This window comes from Peromyscus leucopus, chromosome 22, assembly GCF_004664715.2.
Source record: "Peromyscus leucopus breed LL Stock chromosome 22, UCI_PerLeu_2.1, whole genome shotgun sequence".
NCBI classification, from domain to species: Eukaryota; Metazoa; Chordata; class Mammalia; order Rodentia; family Cricetidae; genus Peromyscus; species Peromyscus leucopus.
This window is the reverse complement of record NC_051081.1, coordinates 7,128,017-7,147,506: the sequence shown is the minus strand read 5'-3', so window position 1 is coordinate 7,147,506 and position 19,490 is coordinate 7,128,017. Positions and strand designations below refer to the sequence as shown.

General features: G+C 41.5%; 1 protein-coding gene across 1 annotated transcript in view; it reads right to left on the bottom strand.

Moving 5' to 3' along the window:
- Positions 1–19,061, bottom strand: part of LOC114686132 (olfactory receptor 10T2-like) — a 23,075-nt gene extending 4,014 nt beyond the window's left edge. The window contains exons 1-2 of the mRNA XM_037197997.1: positions 19,010–19,061; positions 16,929–17,050 (exon numbers count right to left, since the gene is read on the bottom strand). Of these exons, the coding sequence (XP_037053892.1) occupies positions 16,929–17,050; positions 19,010–19,061 (174 nt within the window). The remainder of the gene's footprint in view (positions 1–16,928; positions 17,051–19,009) is intronic.
- Positions 19,062–19,490: the final 429 nt, after the last annotated feature.

The window sequence follows — 19,490 nt, the reverse complement described above, 5'->3', positions numbered from 1 at the left end:
TTGTTCTATATGTTTAGTGTTTTGATTATTATGTGGCGAGGGGACTTTTTTTTTTTTTTTTGGATCCAGCCTATTTGGTGTTCTGTAAGCTTCTTGTATCTTCTTAGGTGTTTCTTTCCTTATGTTAGGAAAGTTTTCTTCTATGATTTTTTTGAATATATTTTCTGTGCCTTTCAGTTTGTATTCTTCTCCTTCTTCTATCCCTATTATTCTTAGGTTTGGTCTTTTCATGGTGTCCCAAATTTCTTGGACGTTTTGTGTTACAAATTTTTTGTCCTTAATGTTTTCTTTGACTGACGAATCTATTTTATCTATTGTGTCTTCAGTGTCAGAGATTCTCTGTTCCATCTCTTGGAATCGGTTGGTTATGCTTGTTTCTGTAGTTCCTGTTCGTTTATTCAGGATTTCTATTTCCAGCCTTCCCTCAGCATGTGTTTTCTTTATTGTCTCAAATTCATTGTTTAGATCTTGGAATGTTTCTTTCATCTGTTTAATTCCTTTTTTTGGCTTTCTTTGATTTCTTCCCTTTTTTTCATTTTTTTCTTCCATTTCTTTAAGGGAGTTTTTATTTCCTCTTTAATGGAGTTTATTTCCTCTTTAAGGGTATTTTTTATTTCTTAAGGACCTCTATCATCTTCTTAAAGTCATTTTTAGGATTGATTTCTACTGTTTCTTCTCTCTTGGTATCTTTAGGTCTTGTAGGTGTAGAATCACTAGGTTCTGATGTTGTCATATAGGTCTTTATATTGTTGCTTGTATTTTTGTACTGTCATCTACTCATCTCTTCCTCTGCTTGGTGCAGGCAATGTCTGCTTCTGAGAGTGCCTCTCTTGTTCTAATTTTTATTCTTAGTTCAGTAGGAGTTCTTGGTTAAATTGGTGCTGTTGGGCTGTTTCTTCAGGAGCAGCTGATCTGTCAGTGAAGTATATACTTATGATTCTGGTGATCTGGTTTGGTGGCTGGGCAGCACCTTCTTCTGTGTTTCCAGGTTACATTTTCTTCATTTGTTGACTCCTCATCTCTTCTTGTTTCTTCAGACTTCAAACTGTAGGGATCTGAATCTTCTCCTGGATGGATTTCAGCTGAGCAGGGTAGTCTCACCAACACCTCCAAATTGTTGGGTTTTGCACGATCAGCAGCTGGGCCCCGGGTTGGCCTCAGACAGAGTGTTCAGATTCATTCTGGTCCCGTCCCACCGAGATAGCTTCTTCCCCGGATGTTCGGAATAAAGGTGTCCCTGTTGCAAGCTGTTGATTAAGAGCTTGTTTTCACTAGCTCTTCAGTGGGTAATGGCTCAGTTTCTGGTCTTTATTGCAACTGTGTTTTGGCCGTTGCCTGTTGGTACTGCCTGCCTGTGTGCCGGGCTTGTCCGTTTTTGCTGGGCCTGCCTGCCTCTGTTGGGTCTGTCTACCTCTGTGGGCCGTTGCCGGGCCTTTCTACCTCAGCCAGGCCTACCTGCCTCTGTGTGCTGCTGTCGCCGGGCCTACCTGCGCCGGGCCTACCTGCCTCTGCGGGCCATTACCAGGCCTGTCTGTCTCTGCTGACTGCTGCTGGGCCTTCCTGCCACTGCTGCTGCACCTGTCTACTTCTGCACGCCGCTGGGCCTGTCTGTCTCTGCCAGCCACCTCCGGGGCTACCTGGCTCTGTGGGCCACCATCACAGGGCCTACCTGTTTCTGTGAGCCGGCACTCAGCCTACCTGCCTCTGCAGGCCACTGCTGGGCTTGTATGTTTTTGCCAGCTGCCGCCAGGCCTACCTGCCTCTGCCTGCTGCCGCCGCGCCTGTCTACCTCTGTGGGTCACTGCTGGGCTTGTCTCTCTATATGGGCCGCTGCTGGGCCTACCTGCCTCTACGGGCTGCTGCTGGGCCTGTCCATCTCTGCAGTCCACTGCCAGGCCTACCTGCCTCTACTCTTATCATTTTCTTAAACAGAGTTGAAAGACATATTGCTGTGGTCTTGGGAAAGCACCATTCTTTTGTTCTGAGCAAGCTCCCTCTTCTGCCTTTCTAATATGGGAACTTGGTGTTGAATTTTTGTTCCAAAAGTGAGTTTGACTACATGCTGTCTCTTGTCCTATGAACAGCAGTTATTTTGTGGTAAGCAAAGTCACTGTTGGGCTCCCAATGACATACACAGTGAAATTACCCCGGCGTGTGATCCCACCAAGTACAGTGTATTGGATGGAAAAGAAGCTACTGTTCTTATCATTTTCCTAGGCAGAGTTGAAAGATGTATCGCTTGGGTGTCTGAAAAGCACAGTTCTTTTGTTTTGAGCAAGCTCCCACTTCTGGCTGCTTTGGAAACACAGTAAAAAGCAGAGTGCTTCTTTCTGGAACACGGAGTGTGTTTTTCCTAAGGGAACTCAGTGTTGAATTTCTGTTCCAAAAGTGAGTTTGACTACATGCTGTCTCTTGTCCTATGAACAGCAGTTATTTTGTGGTAAGCAAAGTCACTGTCGGGCTCCCACTGACTTACACAGTGGAAATACCACTCACGTCTATTTCCACCAATTACAGTGCATTGGATGTAACAGAAGCTACTGTTCTTATTAGTTTCCTAAGCAGAGTTGTACAAGATATCACCTAGGTCTCAGAAAAGTACAGTTCTATTGTTCTGAGCAAGCTCTCCCTTCTGGCCACTTTGGAAACACAATAAAGACAAGAGTGCTTCCTTCTCAATCATAGGGTGTATTTCTCATAAGGTAACTTGGGGTTCAATTTCCCTTCCAAACCTGAATTTAACCACATGCTGTCTCGTGATCTATGAACAGCAGTTCTTTTCTGGTAAACAAAGTCACTGTTGGACTCCCATTGACATACACAGTAAATAACACTGGTGTCTGTTCCCAGCAAGTACAGTGTATTGGATGGAAGAGAAGGTACTGTTCTTTTCAGTTTCCTAAACAGAGTTGAAAGATATATCTCTTGGATCTCTGAAAAGCACAGTTCTTTTGTTCTGAGCAAGCTCCCCTTCTGGCTGCTTTGGAAACACAGTAAAGAGAAGAGTGCTTCTTTCTGGAACACAGAGTGTGTTTCTTCTAAGGGAACTCGGGGTTAAATTCAGTTTTCTAATCTGAGTTAAACCACATGATGTCTCTTGATCTATGAACATCTTTTCTGGTAAGCAAAGTCACTGTTGGGCTACCATTGACATTCCCAGTGAAAATACCACTTGTATCTGTCTGCTGCAATTTCAGTGTATTACATGTAAGAGAATTACTGTTCTCACCAGTTTCCTAAGTAGAGTTGGAAGAGATATTGTCTGGGTTTTGGGAAAGCACATTTCTTTTTTTCTGAGTAAGTTCCCCTTCCTGCTGCATTGGAAAAACTGTAAACAGAAGAGTGCTTCTTTCTGGACAACAGAGTATGTTACTTGTAAGGGAACTCAGTGATGAATTTCCATTGCAAAACTGAGTTTAACTACATGCTGTCTCTTGTCCTATGAACAGCAGTTCTTTTCTGTAAGCAAAGTTACTGTTTGTCTCCCCATTACATAAACAATAGAAATACAACTCACGTCTATTCCCAGCAAGTACAGTGCATGTAAGAGAATCTACTGTTTTTATCACTGGAAACAGAAAACAGTGATTTTCTCTAACACAGAGTGTATTTCTTGTAAGGGAACTTTGGGATGAATTTTCCCTCCTTAACTCAGTTTAAATACATGCTGTCTCTTGTCCTAAGAACAGCAGTTCTTTTCTGGTCAGCAAATTCACTGTTGGGTTCCCATTGACATACACATTGGAAATAACACTTGTGTCTGTTCCCAGAAAGTACATTTCCCTGGATGGAGAGAAGCTACTGTTCTTTTCAGTTTCCTAAACAGAGTTTAAAGAGACATTGCCTGGGTCTTGGAAAAGCACAGTTTTTTTTTGTTCTGAGCAAGCTTCCACTTCTGGCTGCCTTGGAAACACATTCAGAAGAGTGCTTATTTCTGGAAAAAGAGTATGGTTTTACTGAGGGAACTCAGAGTTGATTTCTGCTTCCTAAACTGAGTTTGACCACATGCTGTCTCTTGTCCTATGATCAGCAGTTGTTTTCTGGTAAGCAAAGTCACTATTGGGCTCCCAGTGACATACACAGTGGAAATACCACTGGCATCTGTTCACAGCAAGTTCAGTGCATTGGAGTAGAAAAGCTACTGTTCTGATCAGTTTCATAAGCAGAGTTGAAAGAGACATGACCTGGTTCTCAGGAAAGAACAGTTCTTTTGTTCTGAGCAAGCTCCCCCTTCTGGCTGCATTGGAAACACAGTACACATAAGAGTGCATCTTTCTGGAACACAGAGTGTGTTTCTAATATGGGAACTCAGTGCTGAATTCCCCTACCTAAATTGAGTTTAACAACATGCTGTCTCGCTTCCTTCGAACAACCGTTCTTTTGGGTAATCAAAGTAATTGCTGGGCTCCCATTGACATACACAGTGAAAATACCATTCAAGTCTTTCCCCACCAATTACAGAGCATTGCATGTAAGAAAAGCTATTGTTCCTACCAGTTTCCAAAGCAGAGTTGAAAGGGATATATTCTGGGTCTTGGGAAAGCACAGTTCTTTTTTTCTGAGTAAGTTGCCCTTCTGGGTGTTTTGCAAACACAGTAAAGGAAAGAATGCTTCTTTTTGGAAGACAGAGTGTGTTACTAATAGGGAACTCGGTGTTGAATTCACCGTCCAAAGGTGAGTGTAACCACATGCTGTCTCTTGTCCTAAGTACAGCAATTCTTTTCTGGTAAGCAAAGTCATTGTTTTGCTCCCATTGACATACACAGTGGTAATACCACTGGTGTCTGTTCCCAGCAAATGCAGTGCATTGGATGTAAGATAAGCTACTCTGCAGGTCAGTTTCTTAAGGATATTTGAAACATATATCCCCTGGGTCTCAGAAACACACAGTTATTTTGTTCTGAGCATGTTACACTTTCGGGCTGCATTGCAAACACAGTAAAGAGAAGAGCACTTCATTCTGGAACACAGAATGTGTTTGTGGTAATGGAACACAGGGTGAATTCTTAAGCTGAGTTTAACCACAGGCTGTTTCTTGTCCTATGAACAGCACATATATTCAAGAAGGCAAAGTCACTGTTGGGCTCTAATTGACATACACTCTTATTTCTTCACAGTAACTACAGTGCATTGGATGGAAGAGAAGCTACTCTTGTGCTCAGTTTCCTAAGCAGAGTTGAAGTAGATATGGCCCATGTGTATAGGAAGCACAGTTCTTTTGTTCTGAGCAAGCTCACTGTTCTGGCTATATAGGAAACACAGTAGAGTAGAGAGTGCTCCTTTCTCAAAAGCAGAGTGTGTTTCTCATAAGGCAACCCAGTGTTGAATTCCCATTCATAATCAGAGTGGAATCTGATGTTGTGTTTTGTCCTACGAGCAATAATTCTTCTCAGGTAAGGAAATTCACTATTGGGCACCAGTTGAGATACACAGTGGAAATGGCACTCACGTCTGTTCCCAGCAAGTACAATGCATTGGATGGAAGAGAAGCTATGGTTGTGCTCTGTTGTATAAGCAGAGTTGAACTAGATATGGCCTGTGTCTGTAGGATGCATTGTACTTTTGTTCTGAGCAAGCTCACTTTTCTGGCTGTATAGGAAACTGAGTAGAGCAGAAGAGTGCTCTTTTCTCAAAAGCAGAGTGTGTTTCTCCTAAGGCAACTCAGTGTTTAAATCCTCTTCATAAATGGAGTTGAATCACATGCTGTCTCTCGTCCTAGGAGCAACAATTTTTTGGTAAGGAAAGTCACTATTGGGCTCCCATTGAGATACACAGTGGAGATGGCACTGACATCTGCTCCCAGCAAGTACAGTGCATTGGATGGAAGAGAAGCTACTCTTCTTGTCAGTTTCCTAATCAGAGTTGAACTAGATATGGCCTGTGTGTGTTGGGTGTGTAGGAAGCAGATTTCTTTTGTTCTGAGCAAGCTCACTATTCTGGCTGTACAGGAAACACAGTAGAATAGAAGAGCACTCTTTTCTCAAAATCAGAGTGTGTTTCTCATATGGCAACCCAGTATTGATTTCCCTTCATAAATGGAGTTCAATCACATGCTGTCTCTCGTCTTACGAGCAACAGTTCTTTTCGGGTAAGGAAAGTCACTATTGGGCTCCCATTGAGACACACAGTGGAAATGGCACTGGCATCTGTTTTCTGTAGCATGAATCTTAACAGTTCTTATTAATAAAGTCAATCCTGGGGCCAGCTTTTGGGGTGAATACTGGAAGATCAGAGAGACAGAATGAGCCACAGCTACCTCACCTCGCCATTCCTCAGCTGGTCTTGTTCCCTCAGACTGGAGGCCTATAAATTCTCATCCAGAATGGGTCTCAGCTGAATTGCTGCTTAAAAGCCTGAATGCTTAAGCAGGCTAAATGCCTTTAGTTTCTGGTCCTCATGCCTTATATGCCTATTTGCTTTCTACCACCACTCCCTGGGATTAAAGACTTACTTTCTGGGATTAAAGGCATGATGAGTCACCATGCCTGTCTATATCCTTGAACATATGGACTTCTGCCTCTGGAATGCTAGGATTAAAGGCATATGCTACCACGACCTATCCTTTATGTTTAATATTGTGGCTGCTCTGTCTCTGACCCCAGATAAGTTTATTAGCATGCACACTATTTGGGGGAATACAATACCACAGTTCCCAGCAAGTACAGCACATTGGATGGAAGAGAAGCTACTGTTGTGCTCAGTAGAGTTGAACTAGATATGGCCAGTGTGTAGGAAGCAGAGTTCTTTTGTTCTGAGCAAACACATTATTCTGGCTGTATAAGAAAAACAGTAGAGTAGAAGAGTGGTCAGTGCTCCAAAGCAGAGTGTTTTTCTCCTAAGGCAACCTAGTGTTGAATTCTCCTTCATTAATGAAGTTGAATCATGTGCTGTCTCTTGTGCTATGAGCAAAAGTTCTTTTCAGGTAAGGAAAGTCACTATTGGGCTCCCATTTAGATACACAGTGGAAATGGCACTGGCATCTGTTCCCAGCAACTAGAGTGCATTGGATGTAAGAGAAGCTTCGGTTTTTCTCAGTTTCCTAAGCAGAGTTGAAGTAGATATGGCCCATGTATGTAGAAAGCAAAGTTCTTTTGTTTTGAGAAAGTTCACTGTTCTGGCTCTGTCGGAAACAAAGTAGAGTAGAAGAGTGCTCAGTTCTCCAAAGCAGAATGTGTTTCTCATAAGGCAACTCAGTGTTGAATTACCCTTCATAAACAGAATTGAATCACATGCTGTCTCTTGTCCTACGAGCAAAAGTACTTTTCCAGGAAAGAAATTCACTATTGAGCTCCCATTGAAATACGCAGTGCAAATGGCACTCAGGTCTGTTCCCAGCAAGTACAGTGTATTGGATGAAAGAAGCTCATGTTGTGCTCAGTTTCTTAAGCAGAGTTGAACTAGATATGGATCGTGTGTGGAGGAAGCACAATTCTTTGGTCTGAGCAAGTTCACTCTTCTGGCTGTATAGGAAACACAGTAGAGTAGAGCAGTGTCCCATTCTTAAAAGCAGACTGTGTTTCTCTTTTAAGGCAACTCAGTGTTGAATTCCCCTTCAAAAACAGAGTTGAATCACATGCTGTCTCTTGTCCTATTAGAAATAATTGTTTTCAGGTAAGGAAAGTAGTCACTATTGGATTCCCATTGAGATACACAGTGGAAATGGTACTCGCGTGTGTTTCCAGCAAGTACAGTGAATGGGATGGAAGAGAAGCTGCTATGATGCTCAGTTTCCTAAGCAGAGTTGAACTAAATATGGCCCATGTGTTTAGGAAGCACAGTTCTTTTGTTCTGAGCAAACTGACTGTTCTGGCTTTTTAGGAAACACAGTAGAGTAGATTAATGCTTTTTTTCTCCAAAGCAGAGTGCGTTTCTCGAAAGGCAACCCAGTGTTGAATTCTCCTTTATAAACGGAGAAGAATCACATGCTGTCTCTTGTCCTATGAGCAACAGTTCTGTCAGGGCACCCCTGTTGTGCTCAGTATTCTAAACAGAGTAGAATTATATATGGCCTGTGTGTATAGAAAACAATTTTTTTTTGTTCTGAGCAATCTCACTGTTCTGGCTCAATAGGAAACACAGCAGAGTAGAAGAGGACTCTTTTCTGAAAAGGAGATGTGTTTTTACTAACGAACCCCATGGTTGAATTCCCCTTTATAAATGGAGTTGTATCACATGCTGTCTCTTGTCCTAAGACCAACAGTTCTTTTCAGATAAAGAAAGTCACTAATAGGCTCCAATTGAGATACACAGTGAAAATAGCACTAGCGTCATTTCCCAGCCAGTACATTGCATTGGAGGAAAGGAATTTACTGTTGAGCTCAGTTTCCTAAGCAGAGTTGAACTAGATATGGCCCGTGTGTAGGAAGCACAGTTCTTTTGTTCTAAGCCAGATCTCTGTTCTGGCTGTATCAGACACACAATAAAGTAGAAGAGTGCTCCTATCTCAAAAGCTGAGTTTGTTTCTTGTTAGGTAATGTAATGTTTATTTTCCCTTCATAAATGGAGTTGAATCACATGCTGTCTCTTGTCCTATAAGCAACAGTTCTTTTCAGGTAAGGAAAGTCACTATTTGGCTTCCATTTAGATACACTGTGCAAATACCACCCGTGTCTGTTCTAAGCATCTACAGAGCATTGGATGTAAGAGAAGCTGCAGATCTTCTGTTTCCTAAGCAGAGATGAACTAGTTATGGCCTGTGTGTGTAGGAAGCGCAGTTCTTTTTTCCTGAGCAAGCTCACTGTTCTGGCTGTATAGGAAACACAGTAGAGTAGAAGAGTGCTCCTTTCTCAAAAGCAGAGTGTGCTTCTCATAAGGCAATCCAGTGTTAAATTCCCCTTCATAAATGGAGTTGAATTACATGATGTCTCTTGTCCTATGAGCAACAGTTCTTTTTGGGTAAGGAAAATCACTATTGGGCTCCAATTGAGGTACATAGTGGAAATGTCACTAACATCTATTCCCAGCAAGTACAGTGCATTGGATGGAAAGAATTTACTGTTGTGCTCAGTTTCCTTAGTAGAGTTGAACTATATATGGCTCGTGTGTGGAGGAAGCACAACTCTTTTTTGTCTCAGCAAGCTCACTGTTCTGGTCTATGGGAAACACAATAGAGTACAGGAGTGCTCCTTTCTCCAAAGCAGAGTGTGCTTATTGTACTGTAATTCAGTGTTAATTTCCCCTACACAAACGGAATTGAATCACATGCTTTGCCTGGTCCTACAAGCAAAGTTCTGCTCTGGTAAAGAAAGTCACTATTGGGCTCCCATTGAGAAACACAGTGCAAATAGCACCAGCATCTGTTCCCAGTATCTACAGTGCATTGGATGGAAGGGAAGCTGCTATTGTGCTCAGTTTCCTAAGCAGAGTTGAACAAGATGAGGCCTGTGTGTGTAGGAAGCACAGTTATTTTGTTCTGAGCAAGCTGACTCTTTTGGCTATATAGGAAAAAGAGTAGAGTGGAGAGTGCTTAGTTCTCCAAAGCAGAGGTTGTTTCTTGTAACACAACTCCGTGTTGAATTCCCCTTCATAAATGGAGTTAAATCACATACTGTCTCTTGTCCTACTATCAACAGTTTTTTTCAGGTAAGGAAAGTCACTATTGGGCTCCATTTGAAATAAACAGTGGAAACGGCACTAGTGTCTGTTCCTATGCAGTGCAGTGCATTGGATGGAAGAGAAGCTACTGTTGTGCTCAGATTCCTAAGCAGAGTTGGGGTAGATATAGCCTGTGTGTGTAGGAAGCACAGAACTTTTTTCTGTGCACGCTCCCTGTTCTGGCTCTATAGAAAACACACAAGAGTATAAGAGTGGTCCATTCTTAAAAGGAGAGTGTGTTTCTTGTAAGGAAACTCAGTGTTAATTTTCCCTTCATAAACAGAGTTGAATTACATCCTGTGTCTTGTCCTATGAGTAACAGTCTTTTTCGGGTAAGGAAAGTCAGTATTGGGCTCTAATTGAGATACACAGTGGAAATTGCACTAGCATCTGGTCACAGCAAGTTCAGTGCATTGTATGGTAGAGAACTTACTGTTGTGCTCAGTTTCCTAAGTAGAGTTGAACTAGATATGGCCCCTGTGTTTTGGAAGCAGAGTTTTTTTTTTTTTTTGTTGTTGTTGTTCTGAGAGCAAGCTCACTGTTCTGGCCCTCGGGAAACAGAGTAGAGAACAGGAGTGCTCCTTTCTCAAAAACAGAGTGTGTTTCTAGGAAAGGAACTCTGTGTTGACATCCACTTCATTAACAAAATTGAATCACATGCTATTTCTTGTCCTAAGAGCAACACTTCTTTTATGGTAAGGAAAGTTACTATTGGGCTCCCATTAAGATACACAGTGCAAATCGCACTCGCATCTGTTTTCACCAAGTACAGTACATTGGACAGAAGAGAAGCTACTGTTTCTGTTATTTTGCTAAGCAGAGTTGAACTATATATCACTTGTGTGTTTATCCAGCACAGTTCTTTTGTTCTGAACAAGCTTACTCTTCTGTCTGTATAGAAAACACTGTAGAGTAGAAGAGTGCTGCTTTCTCAAAAGTAGAGTGTGTTTCCTGCAAGGCAACCTAGGATTGAGCTCCCCTTCATAAACGGAGTTGAATCACATGCTGTCTTTTGTCCTATGAGCAACAGTTCTTTTTGGATAAGGAAAGTCAGAATTGGTCTACCATTGAGATGTACAATGCAAATAGCACTGGTGTCTCTCCCCAGCAATTATAGTGCATTGCATGTAAGAGAAGCTGTAGTTCTTCTCAGTTTCCTAAGCAGAGTTGAAGTAGATATGGCCCGTGCATGTAGGAAGCATAGTTCTTTTGTTCTGAGCAAGCTCTATATTCTGGCTTTATAGGAAACAGAGTAGAAGAGTGCTCCTTTCTCAAAAGTGAAGTTTGTTTCTTGTAAGGCAAACTTGTGATGAATTTCACTTCATAAACGGAGTTGAATCAAATCTGTCTCTTGTCCTATGAGCAACAATTCTTTTCAGGTAAGGAAAGTCACTATTGGTCTCCCATTGAGACACACAGTGCAAATAGCACTCACGTCTGTTCCCAGCATGTACAGTGCATTAGACCGGAGAGAAGTTAGTGTTCTTGTCATGTTCATATGCAGAGGTGAACTAGATATGGAACGTGTGTGTAGGAAGCAGAGTTATTTTTTCCAAGCAAACTCACTGGTCTGGATATATAGGACAAAGTACAGTAGAAGATTGCGCCTTTCTAAAAGCAGAGTATATTTATTGTAAGGCAACCAAGCATTGAGTTCCCCTTCATAAAAAGAGCTGAATCACTTGCTGTCACTTGTATTACCAGCAACATTTCTTTTTGGCTAATGAAAGTCACTCTTGGGCTCCAATTGAGATGAACAGTGCAAACAGCACTCGTCTTTGTTCCCAGCATGGTCAGTGAATTGGAATGAAGAGAAAATACTGATCTCATCATTTTCCTAAGAAGAATTGAACTAGATATGGCCTGCGTGTGTAGGAAGCACAGTTATTTTGTCCTAAGCAAACTCCCTGTTCTGGCTGTGTTGGACACACATTAGAGCAGAAGAGTGCTGTTATCTCAAAAGCAGAGTGTGTTTCTTGTCAGGCAACGTAGTGTTGAATTCCCCTTCATAAACAGAGTTGAATCACATGCTGTCTGTTGTCCTAGAACAACAGTTCTTTTCGAGTAAGTAAAGTCACTATTGGGCTCCCATTGACATACACAGTGCAAACAGCTCCCGCGTATGTTTCCAGCAAATACAGTGCATTATATGTAAGAAAAGCTACAGTTCTTCTGATTTTCCTAAGCAGAGTTGAACTAGATATGCCTCGTGTGTGTAGAAAGCACAATTCTTTTGTTCTGAGAAAGCTCAATGTTCTGGCTCTATAGGAAATACAGTAAGGAGGATGAGTGTTCCTTTATCAAAGGCAGAGTGTGTTTCTTGTAAGGCAACTCAGAGTGAAATTCCTCTTCATAAACAGAGTTGAATTACTTGCTGTCTCTAGTCCTGCCAGCAACAGTTCATTTCTGGAAAGGAAAGTCACTATGTATTCCCATTGTCATACACAGTGCAAATAGCACTCATGTCTGTTCCCAGCAAGTACAGTGTATTAGACAGAAGAGAAGCTACTGTTCTAATCAGTTTCCTAAGCAGAGTTGAACTAGAAATGGGCCATGTGTATAGGAAGCACAGTTCTTTTGTTCTAGGCAAGGTCACTCTTCTTGCTGTATACGAAACAGAGTAAAGTAGAGGAGTGTTCCTTTCTCAAAAGCAGAGTGTGTTTCTTGCAAGGCAACCTAGTCTTGAATTCCCCTTCATAAATTGACTTGAATCCATGTCTGTTCCCAGGGAGTACAGTGCATTGCATGTAAGAGAAGGTAGGGTTCTTCTCCTTTTGCTAAGTTGAATGGAACTAGATATGGCCCTTGTGTGTAGAGAGGAAAGTTCCTTTTTTAAAAGCAAATTCATTCTTCTGGCTCTATAGGAAACACAATAGAGTAGAAGAGTGCTCCTTTCTCAAAAGCAGAGTTTGTTTCTTGTAAGGCAAGCTAGTGGAAAATTCCCTTTCCTAAATGGAGTTTAATCACAAGCAGTTTCTTGTCCTATGAGCAACAGTTCTTTTCTGGTAAAGAAAATCACTATTGTGTTCCCATTGCCATACACAGTACAAATAGCACTCGCATCTGTTCCCAGCAAATACAGTGTTTTGGACAGAAGAAAAGCTACTGTTCTAGTCAGTTTACTAAGTAGAGTTGAACTAGAGATGGCCCATGTGTAGGAGCACAGTTCTTTTGTTTAGAGCAAGGTCACTCTTCTGGCTCTAAAGGAAACACAGTAGAGAAGAAGAGTGCTCCTTTTTCAAAATCAGAGTGTGTTACTGGTAGGCAAGCTAGTGTTCAATTCTGCTTCCTAAACGGAATTGAGTTTGAATCACATGCAGTTTCTTGTCCTATGAGCAACAGTTCTTTTCTTGTAAGTAAAGTCACTATAGTGCTGCCATTGTCATACATAGTACAAATAGAACTTGCATCTGTTCCCAGCAAGTACAATGTAAAGGACGGAAGAGAAGCTGCTGTTTTAGTCAGTTTGCTAAGGAGATTTGAACTAAATATGGCCCGAGTGTGTAGGAAGCACAGTTTTTTATTTCTGAGCAAGCACATTCTCCTGGCTCAATCAAAAGTAGAGTAGAATAGTACTTCTTTCTCAAAAGCAGAGTGTGTTTCTTGTAAGGCAAACTAGTGTTCATTTCCCCTTCCTAATTGGAGTTGAATCACATGCAGTTTCTTGTCCTATGAGCAACATTTCTTATCTGGAAGGAAAGGCACTATTGCTCTCCATTTGCTATACACAGTGCAAATAGCACTTGAGTCTGTTCCCAGCAAGTACAGTGTATTGGACATAGGAGAAGCTACTGTTCTAGTCAGTTTCCTAAGCAGAATTTAAGTAGATATGGACCGTGTGATTAGGAAACACAATTCTTTTTTTCTGAGCAAGCTCACTGTTCTGGCTCTATAGAATGGAAGAATGATCCTTTCTCAAAAGCAGAGTGTCTTTCTTCTAAGGCAAGCTGGTGATCAAAACCCTTTCTTAAGTGGAGTTGAATCACATGCATTTTCTTTTCCTATGAGCAATAGTTCTTTACTGGTATGGAAAGATACTTTTGCACTCCCATTGCCTTACACAGTGCAAATATTACTTGCGTCTGTTTCCAGCAAGTACAGTGTATTGAACTGGAAAGAAGCTACTGTTCTAGTCAGTTTCCTAAGCAGAGGTGAACTATATCTCGCCCGTGTGTGTGTAGGAAGCACAGTTCTTTTGTTCTGAGCAAGTTCACTGTTCTTGCTCAATAGGAAACACAGTAGAGAAGAAGAGTGCTCCTTTCTCAAAAGCAGATTCTGTTTCATGTAAGGCAAGCTAGTGCTCCATTCCCCTTCATAAACGGTGTTGAATCACATGCAGTTTATCTTCCTACCAGCAACAGTTCTTTTCTGGTAAAGAAAGTCACTATTGCTTTCTTGTTGCCATACACAGTGCAAATAACACGCGTGTCTCTTCCCAGCAAGTGCAGTGTATTGGATGATAGAGAAGCTGCTGTTCTAATCAGATTCCTAAGCAGAGTTGTACTAGATATTGCCATTTGTGTAGGAAGCACAGTTCATTTTTTCTGAGCAATCTTCACTGTTCTGGCTCTATAGGAAACACTGTAGAATAGAAGAGTGCTCCTTTCTCAAAAGCAGAGTGTATTTCTTGTAAGGCAAGCTCATGATCAATTCCCCTACTAAAAGTAGTTGAATTACATGCAGTTTCTTGTTCTCTGATCAACAGTTCTTTTCTGGTAGGTAAGAAAAAGCAGTCTTGCGCTCCTATTGCCATACACAGTACAAATAGACTCGGGTCTGTTCCCAGCAAGTACAGTGTATTGGATGGAAGCGAAGCTACTGTTCTAGTCAGTTTCTAAGCAGAGTTGAGCTAGTTATGTCCCGTATGTGTAGGAAGCATAGTTCTTTTGATCTGAGCAAGCTCACTCTTCTGGCTCTATAAGAAACACAGTAGAGTAGAAGAGTGCTCCTTTCTCAAAAACAGATTGTGTTTCTTGTTTTTTTCTATTTTTATATTTTATATAATTAATAAAACAGTGCTTGTATAAAAATTCACACAAAGTTGCTAGAAAGCATACAATTTCCAAAAATGTCCTGGTTTGTGTTACATTCAATTTTCTAAGGGTTTACTCCAATTAATAGTAACAGGCAGATAGGATGTGGTATCTCATTCTCCTTGGCAAAATTATCCTCGTTATTTACTCCTCACAATAGTAACTCTGATATCTACTTTGTGCAGGTCTGTTTGTGCTTGGATGTCAGAGATTAAGGCTGGATCTACAAGAGGCAAGGACTTCCCACAGCTGTACCAGCCCCCGGTCCCTCAACCACAGTTCAGAATGACAGAGGGACCTCCAACCAGGAGTCTCCAGTTCCCTCTCAGTCAGGCGAAAAGCAATATCTGGGGGAATGGTAGAAACTGAGGCTATTTCTACAAGGACCCATGCAGCTGCACTCTGATGTGATCAGGCCAAATCTAGTCACCACCAAGTAGATCCCATTGGTTGGTTGATGATTGCTGCTGATATAAATCCGTCACCCCCTAACTTAAAAGGAAAGGAAGGTTTGGGACTCAACACTGAAGGGGAAGGGCACTACAGACTAATGATACTAGACACTTTACTCCCTGATGAACATCTGTCATCTTACAGACACAGCCCTGTGAACTAAGAGCAGGATTCGAAAACTGTACATTCATTCATTCGTTAACAACTTTCTATCAGAGAAAAGCAAGATCTCTATCACCCACTGTGACATACTACCTTAGTCAATGACAGAATGTCTGTGCTAATTTTTAATTCTCTGTATACAAGTCAAAATAATAAAAAACACAAAATGAACAATTTAGACGGGGAACAACGAAAGGAGTCGCCAACAGATTTCATGAAACCCATTAAATTCTGAAAAATGAAGTATTTTATATTTATATTGCTACATGAAAAAAATGCCCTTTGGAGCCACTGGTATGGAAGTGAGGATACCATACAGTCCAGGGGGCAGGAATCAGCTCCCAGTGTCTGCCTCTTTTCACGGAAAGGGACAGTGAAATTTGGGGATGGGGATGGTGTGGAGGGGTGAAGCCCTACATAGGTAAAGTGTTAAGGAAACTAAAATACAGTTTCCCAGAATTTAACATGCTCTGCATTACAGAGCAGAGTGTGTGTCTTGTAAGGCAGGCTAGTGTTCAATTCCCCTTCCTAAGCAGAGATGAATCACATGCAATTTCTTGTCCTATGGAGCAACAGTTCTTTTCTAGTATGTAAGGAAATTCACTATGTGGCACTCCCAGTTGTAAGTCGCCATAACAGTGCAAACTAAGCGACCAGTGCTATATTTGGTATCACACGCAAGAATTGCAGCTGCCTTACTTAGACAGAAGAGAAGACTTACTCTTCTAGTAAAGTAATTCCTAAGCAGAAGCGGTGAACCTACTTATAGGCCCATTGTGCTGTGGAAGGAAGACAGTTCGTTTGTTTAGATAAGCTCGGACACGTGTTGGGGTCGGCATAGAGTGAGGAAGTCAAAATAAAGCCGGAAAACAAAAATAGCGGTCAGAACCAGAACGGCAGAAGGCAACAATGAGGTAATCAAGGGAATGACTATGGCGCCTTCTCTAAAAGCAGTAAGATATAGCATTCACTTGTGCAAGGACTTAAGAAAGACTACTGCACGTCTACGCGACGGCGAGAAACCAGACTGGGCCGCAAATATACACATACTTAACCCTATGACACCAACAACGTAAAGTTGCAAACCATCACGATAGAGGATATCAAATTCATAATGCAAGGCGGCGCTGCATAGGTCAAGACAACGGACCTCGATAATAACTACATGTTGGCCTCGGGATGCTCCAAAAAAAGAAGGAAGTAATATAGAGTTGCAACCAACCAGGAAAAAAGCTGGCGAAAATCGTCCTGGATAATAATGCCAAACTCGCCTCCATGGTTTGCATACAAGCAGTGCAAAATAGTAGTCACTGCAGCGAGTCTGTTCACAAACACAGTGTATTGCGAGTACTCAGAGTAAGCTAACTGTCTCATTGAGAATTGTTTATCTTACTAGTAAATAGAAGAGGGTAATGGCCGACTGTGGTCCCTCAAATTTGTACAGTTCTTGTTTGTGGATGTGAGCAAAGCAAGCCGCGAGATCAGACAATGTAATAGTAAACTAGTGATCTTATATTGCTCTGCACCCACTGCTATACCTTCATTACTTACGATCCATAGCCTATAAGATCACATAGCTATTAGAGACATAAAAAGTAACCACCAGCTTCCAGAACAGAAGCTGCGATGAGAGCGACGACGTGCAAACTCACAAACGCGTCAAACTCAAAACTAGACGGCACTTACCCAACACGAATCGAAACTCAACGAAAACGATCTAAGGAACGAATGTCCAGGATGGCCCAGTTTCCTCAATTTCAGCTTCGAATAAGTGCTAGAAACGTCGTAAAGTAGCGTAAGGTTCGGATCTGCTAAGGGAAAATTACCGCTTCACATCAAAATGTAGATCTCAAGTAGCTTTACCACATTTCTCTAAAATGAGAGATGAATCATCAGAGCAGTTTTCGTTGAATAGAAAAGTTGGACCAACCTATATCGAGTGAACGAGAGAAAAAACCTTAGATTATAAAATACATGATAATGTCTAAACACAGAACCCACATAACAATAATTGATAGACCCAGGGAACCATAATAACCACAAACAAACGATCAATGGATTGGCGTCACCAAACAACAATCAACAAGTTCCAAACTCATAACGAACAAGGCGAAAAATCAAGCACTCGCGAACCCGCAACCCAGCCTAGAAGAGAGTGTGATCTATGTTAGTAGAAGAATACCCACAGGTATTTCTACTGAAAGAAAGCTAACTGTTCTGAATACCCAAAAGAGCCCAGACTCCCTCATAACTAAACGTTAGGTCAAAGAATTCCCCGAGCTGAGAATATGTAGCCGTGATATAGATAGGAGAGACACAGTTTAGCAAATTGTGCTTCAGGCAAAGCCTAACACATAAGATCCTACCGGTATGCGCATAAGTAATACAAGAAAACCAAACCGGAATGTTGTAGACGTGAGGAAGAGAAATGAATCCTGTCTAGACTTATAAAGATAGGCACGGTAGCCTCTCTGTTTAATCTTTTGAGGAGGCGCCAGGATTGGCGAAGCTCTCAAGAAAAGTAAATATTCACTCGAATTCTCAGCGTACCCTACCACACTCAAGAAGGCGAGTGAGTTCCCGAAAAATCAACACAGAATAGTAAGTATTAACACTGTTCCAATGACCGTCCACCCCACACTGTCTTTTTTCTAAGTCGGGTTAGGGTACAAGAGAATGATTCCACGTGTTTGACAGCATCAGTGTGAAATGGCCCTTAAACTACGCATTGCAAGAATGTGACACAACGTGCATATAGCGCACTCAGTTCTGTTCCACAGTACCACTCAGCTTAAGATGGAAATACAAAGATATTGGTGTCGTGTGTGAGAAACTTATTAACGAGAGAAGAGTAAAGGTAAAGCCTAACCGTGTTCTTTGGTAACTAGAGATATCCTACTATCAACGTTCCCCATGTAATGTTCAAAAGTTCTAAAAGCGATACACCACCAAGGCTAGTATCAGTTATTTGCGACAATCAACAACGTTCGAATAAGTGGATGTACTACACGCTCACAAATACCACGTCCTCGATTTCGGTGATGTAGGAAAATGACGTAAATAAGTATTGCTGAGCCATAATTATAGAAATAAACATATAGAGAGACGTGTCTTGCTCATTTCTCAATTAATCAGTATGTTGTTTCTTTGTAAGGGCAAGCAGGTATTAAATTTCCCTTTTCACTAAACGGATGTTGATACTTCAGTTCGACTGTACCTAAGAGCATCACTCATTTTCTGGTAGGTAAGGAAATATACATATTGCAATCCCATTCATCACACATGATTCAAATAGCACTGAAAATCGGTTCCAGCATGTACAAGTTGGGAGAACGGAGGGAAGTCTCCTTTATAGTCAGATTCACTAACCTACGCACGGAAATAGAAAACAGATATAGTCTCATGCCGAGAGGTGTGTGCTAAGGAATGCATCAAGCTCTCTCTTATTGTAGAGTGATACCTAGCACTCAACTGTTACCGGGGCTCCTCTTTATGTAACACGAGTATATAGTAGAATAGCGAAGATGTATCTACCCTCTTATCAAGCATAAGCGCTAGGACGTGTCAAATGCAATTTACTACACTTGTAAGCTATAGGCCTTTATGGAGCTATTACACTGACAATTTCTATTCTATCAATCCCTTTTCGCTATAATGTGCTCTATGACATAGTCGAGAGCAATGTGCAAGTCATTCATAGTCTGTTTAGTCTCACAGCATATCAATAAGTTACATTTTTCGACTTTCATACGGCAAAATAGACTTACTTAGACGTCTCCTATATCGCATTACACAGTGTTCGCAGTAATAGAAGCACATCGCGATATTCTGAGTCCTCTAGAGCATAGAATCTCTTGATAGCTTGAATACAGCTGTAGTTGGTAACCATACGATATAGCAGGTGCCCCTCTGAAGGAACTCTTTGGTCTTACTCACATAGTATAGACACAGTGCTATTGTGCAACGTTTAACCTGTAAGCATGAGAGCTCACGCTCGTAACTTAGAGACTAATTAGAAGCACACTCCTGCGTTGCTACACACAAGATGACGCTCGCATATGCCCTATCATATTTATTAGCACATGTTGCTCATGTTTGAAAAGACTTATTAGCAGAGACCAAGGTACTCTACTCCTGCTCCTCCATTCCAGATAGGCACTCTTAATACTATGCTAGAAGGAGGAGATTGCACTTGTGCATCTTCTATACGCAGTGTCAGCTCATGCAAGCTGTGTTTCTGTGAATCTG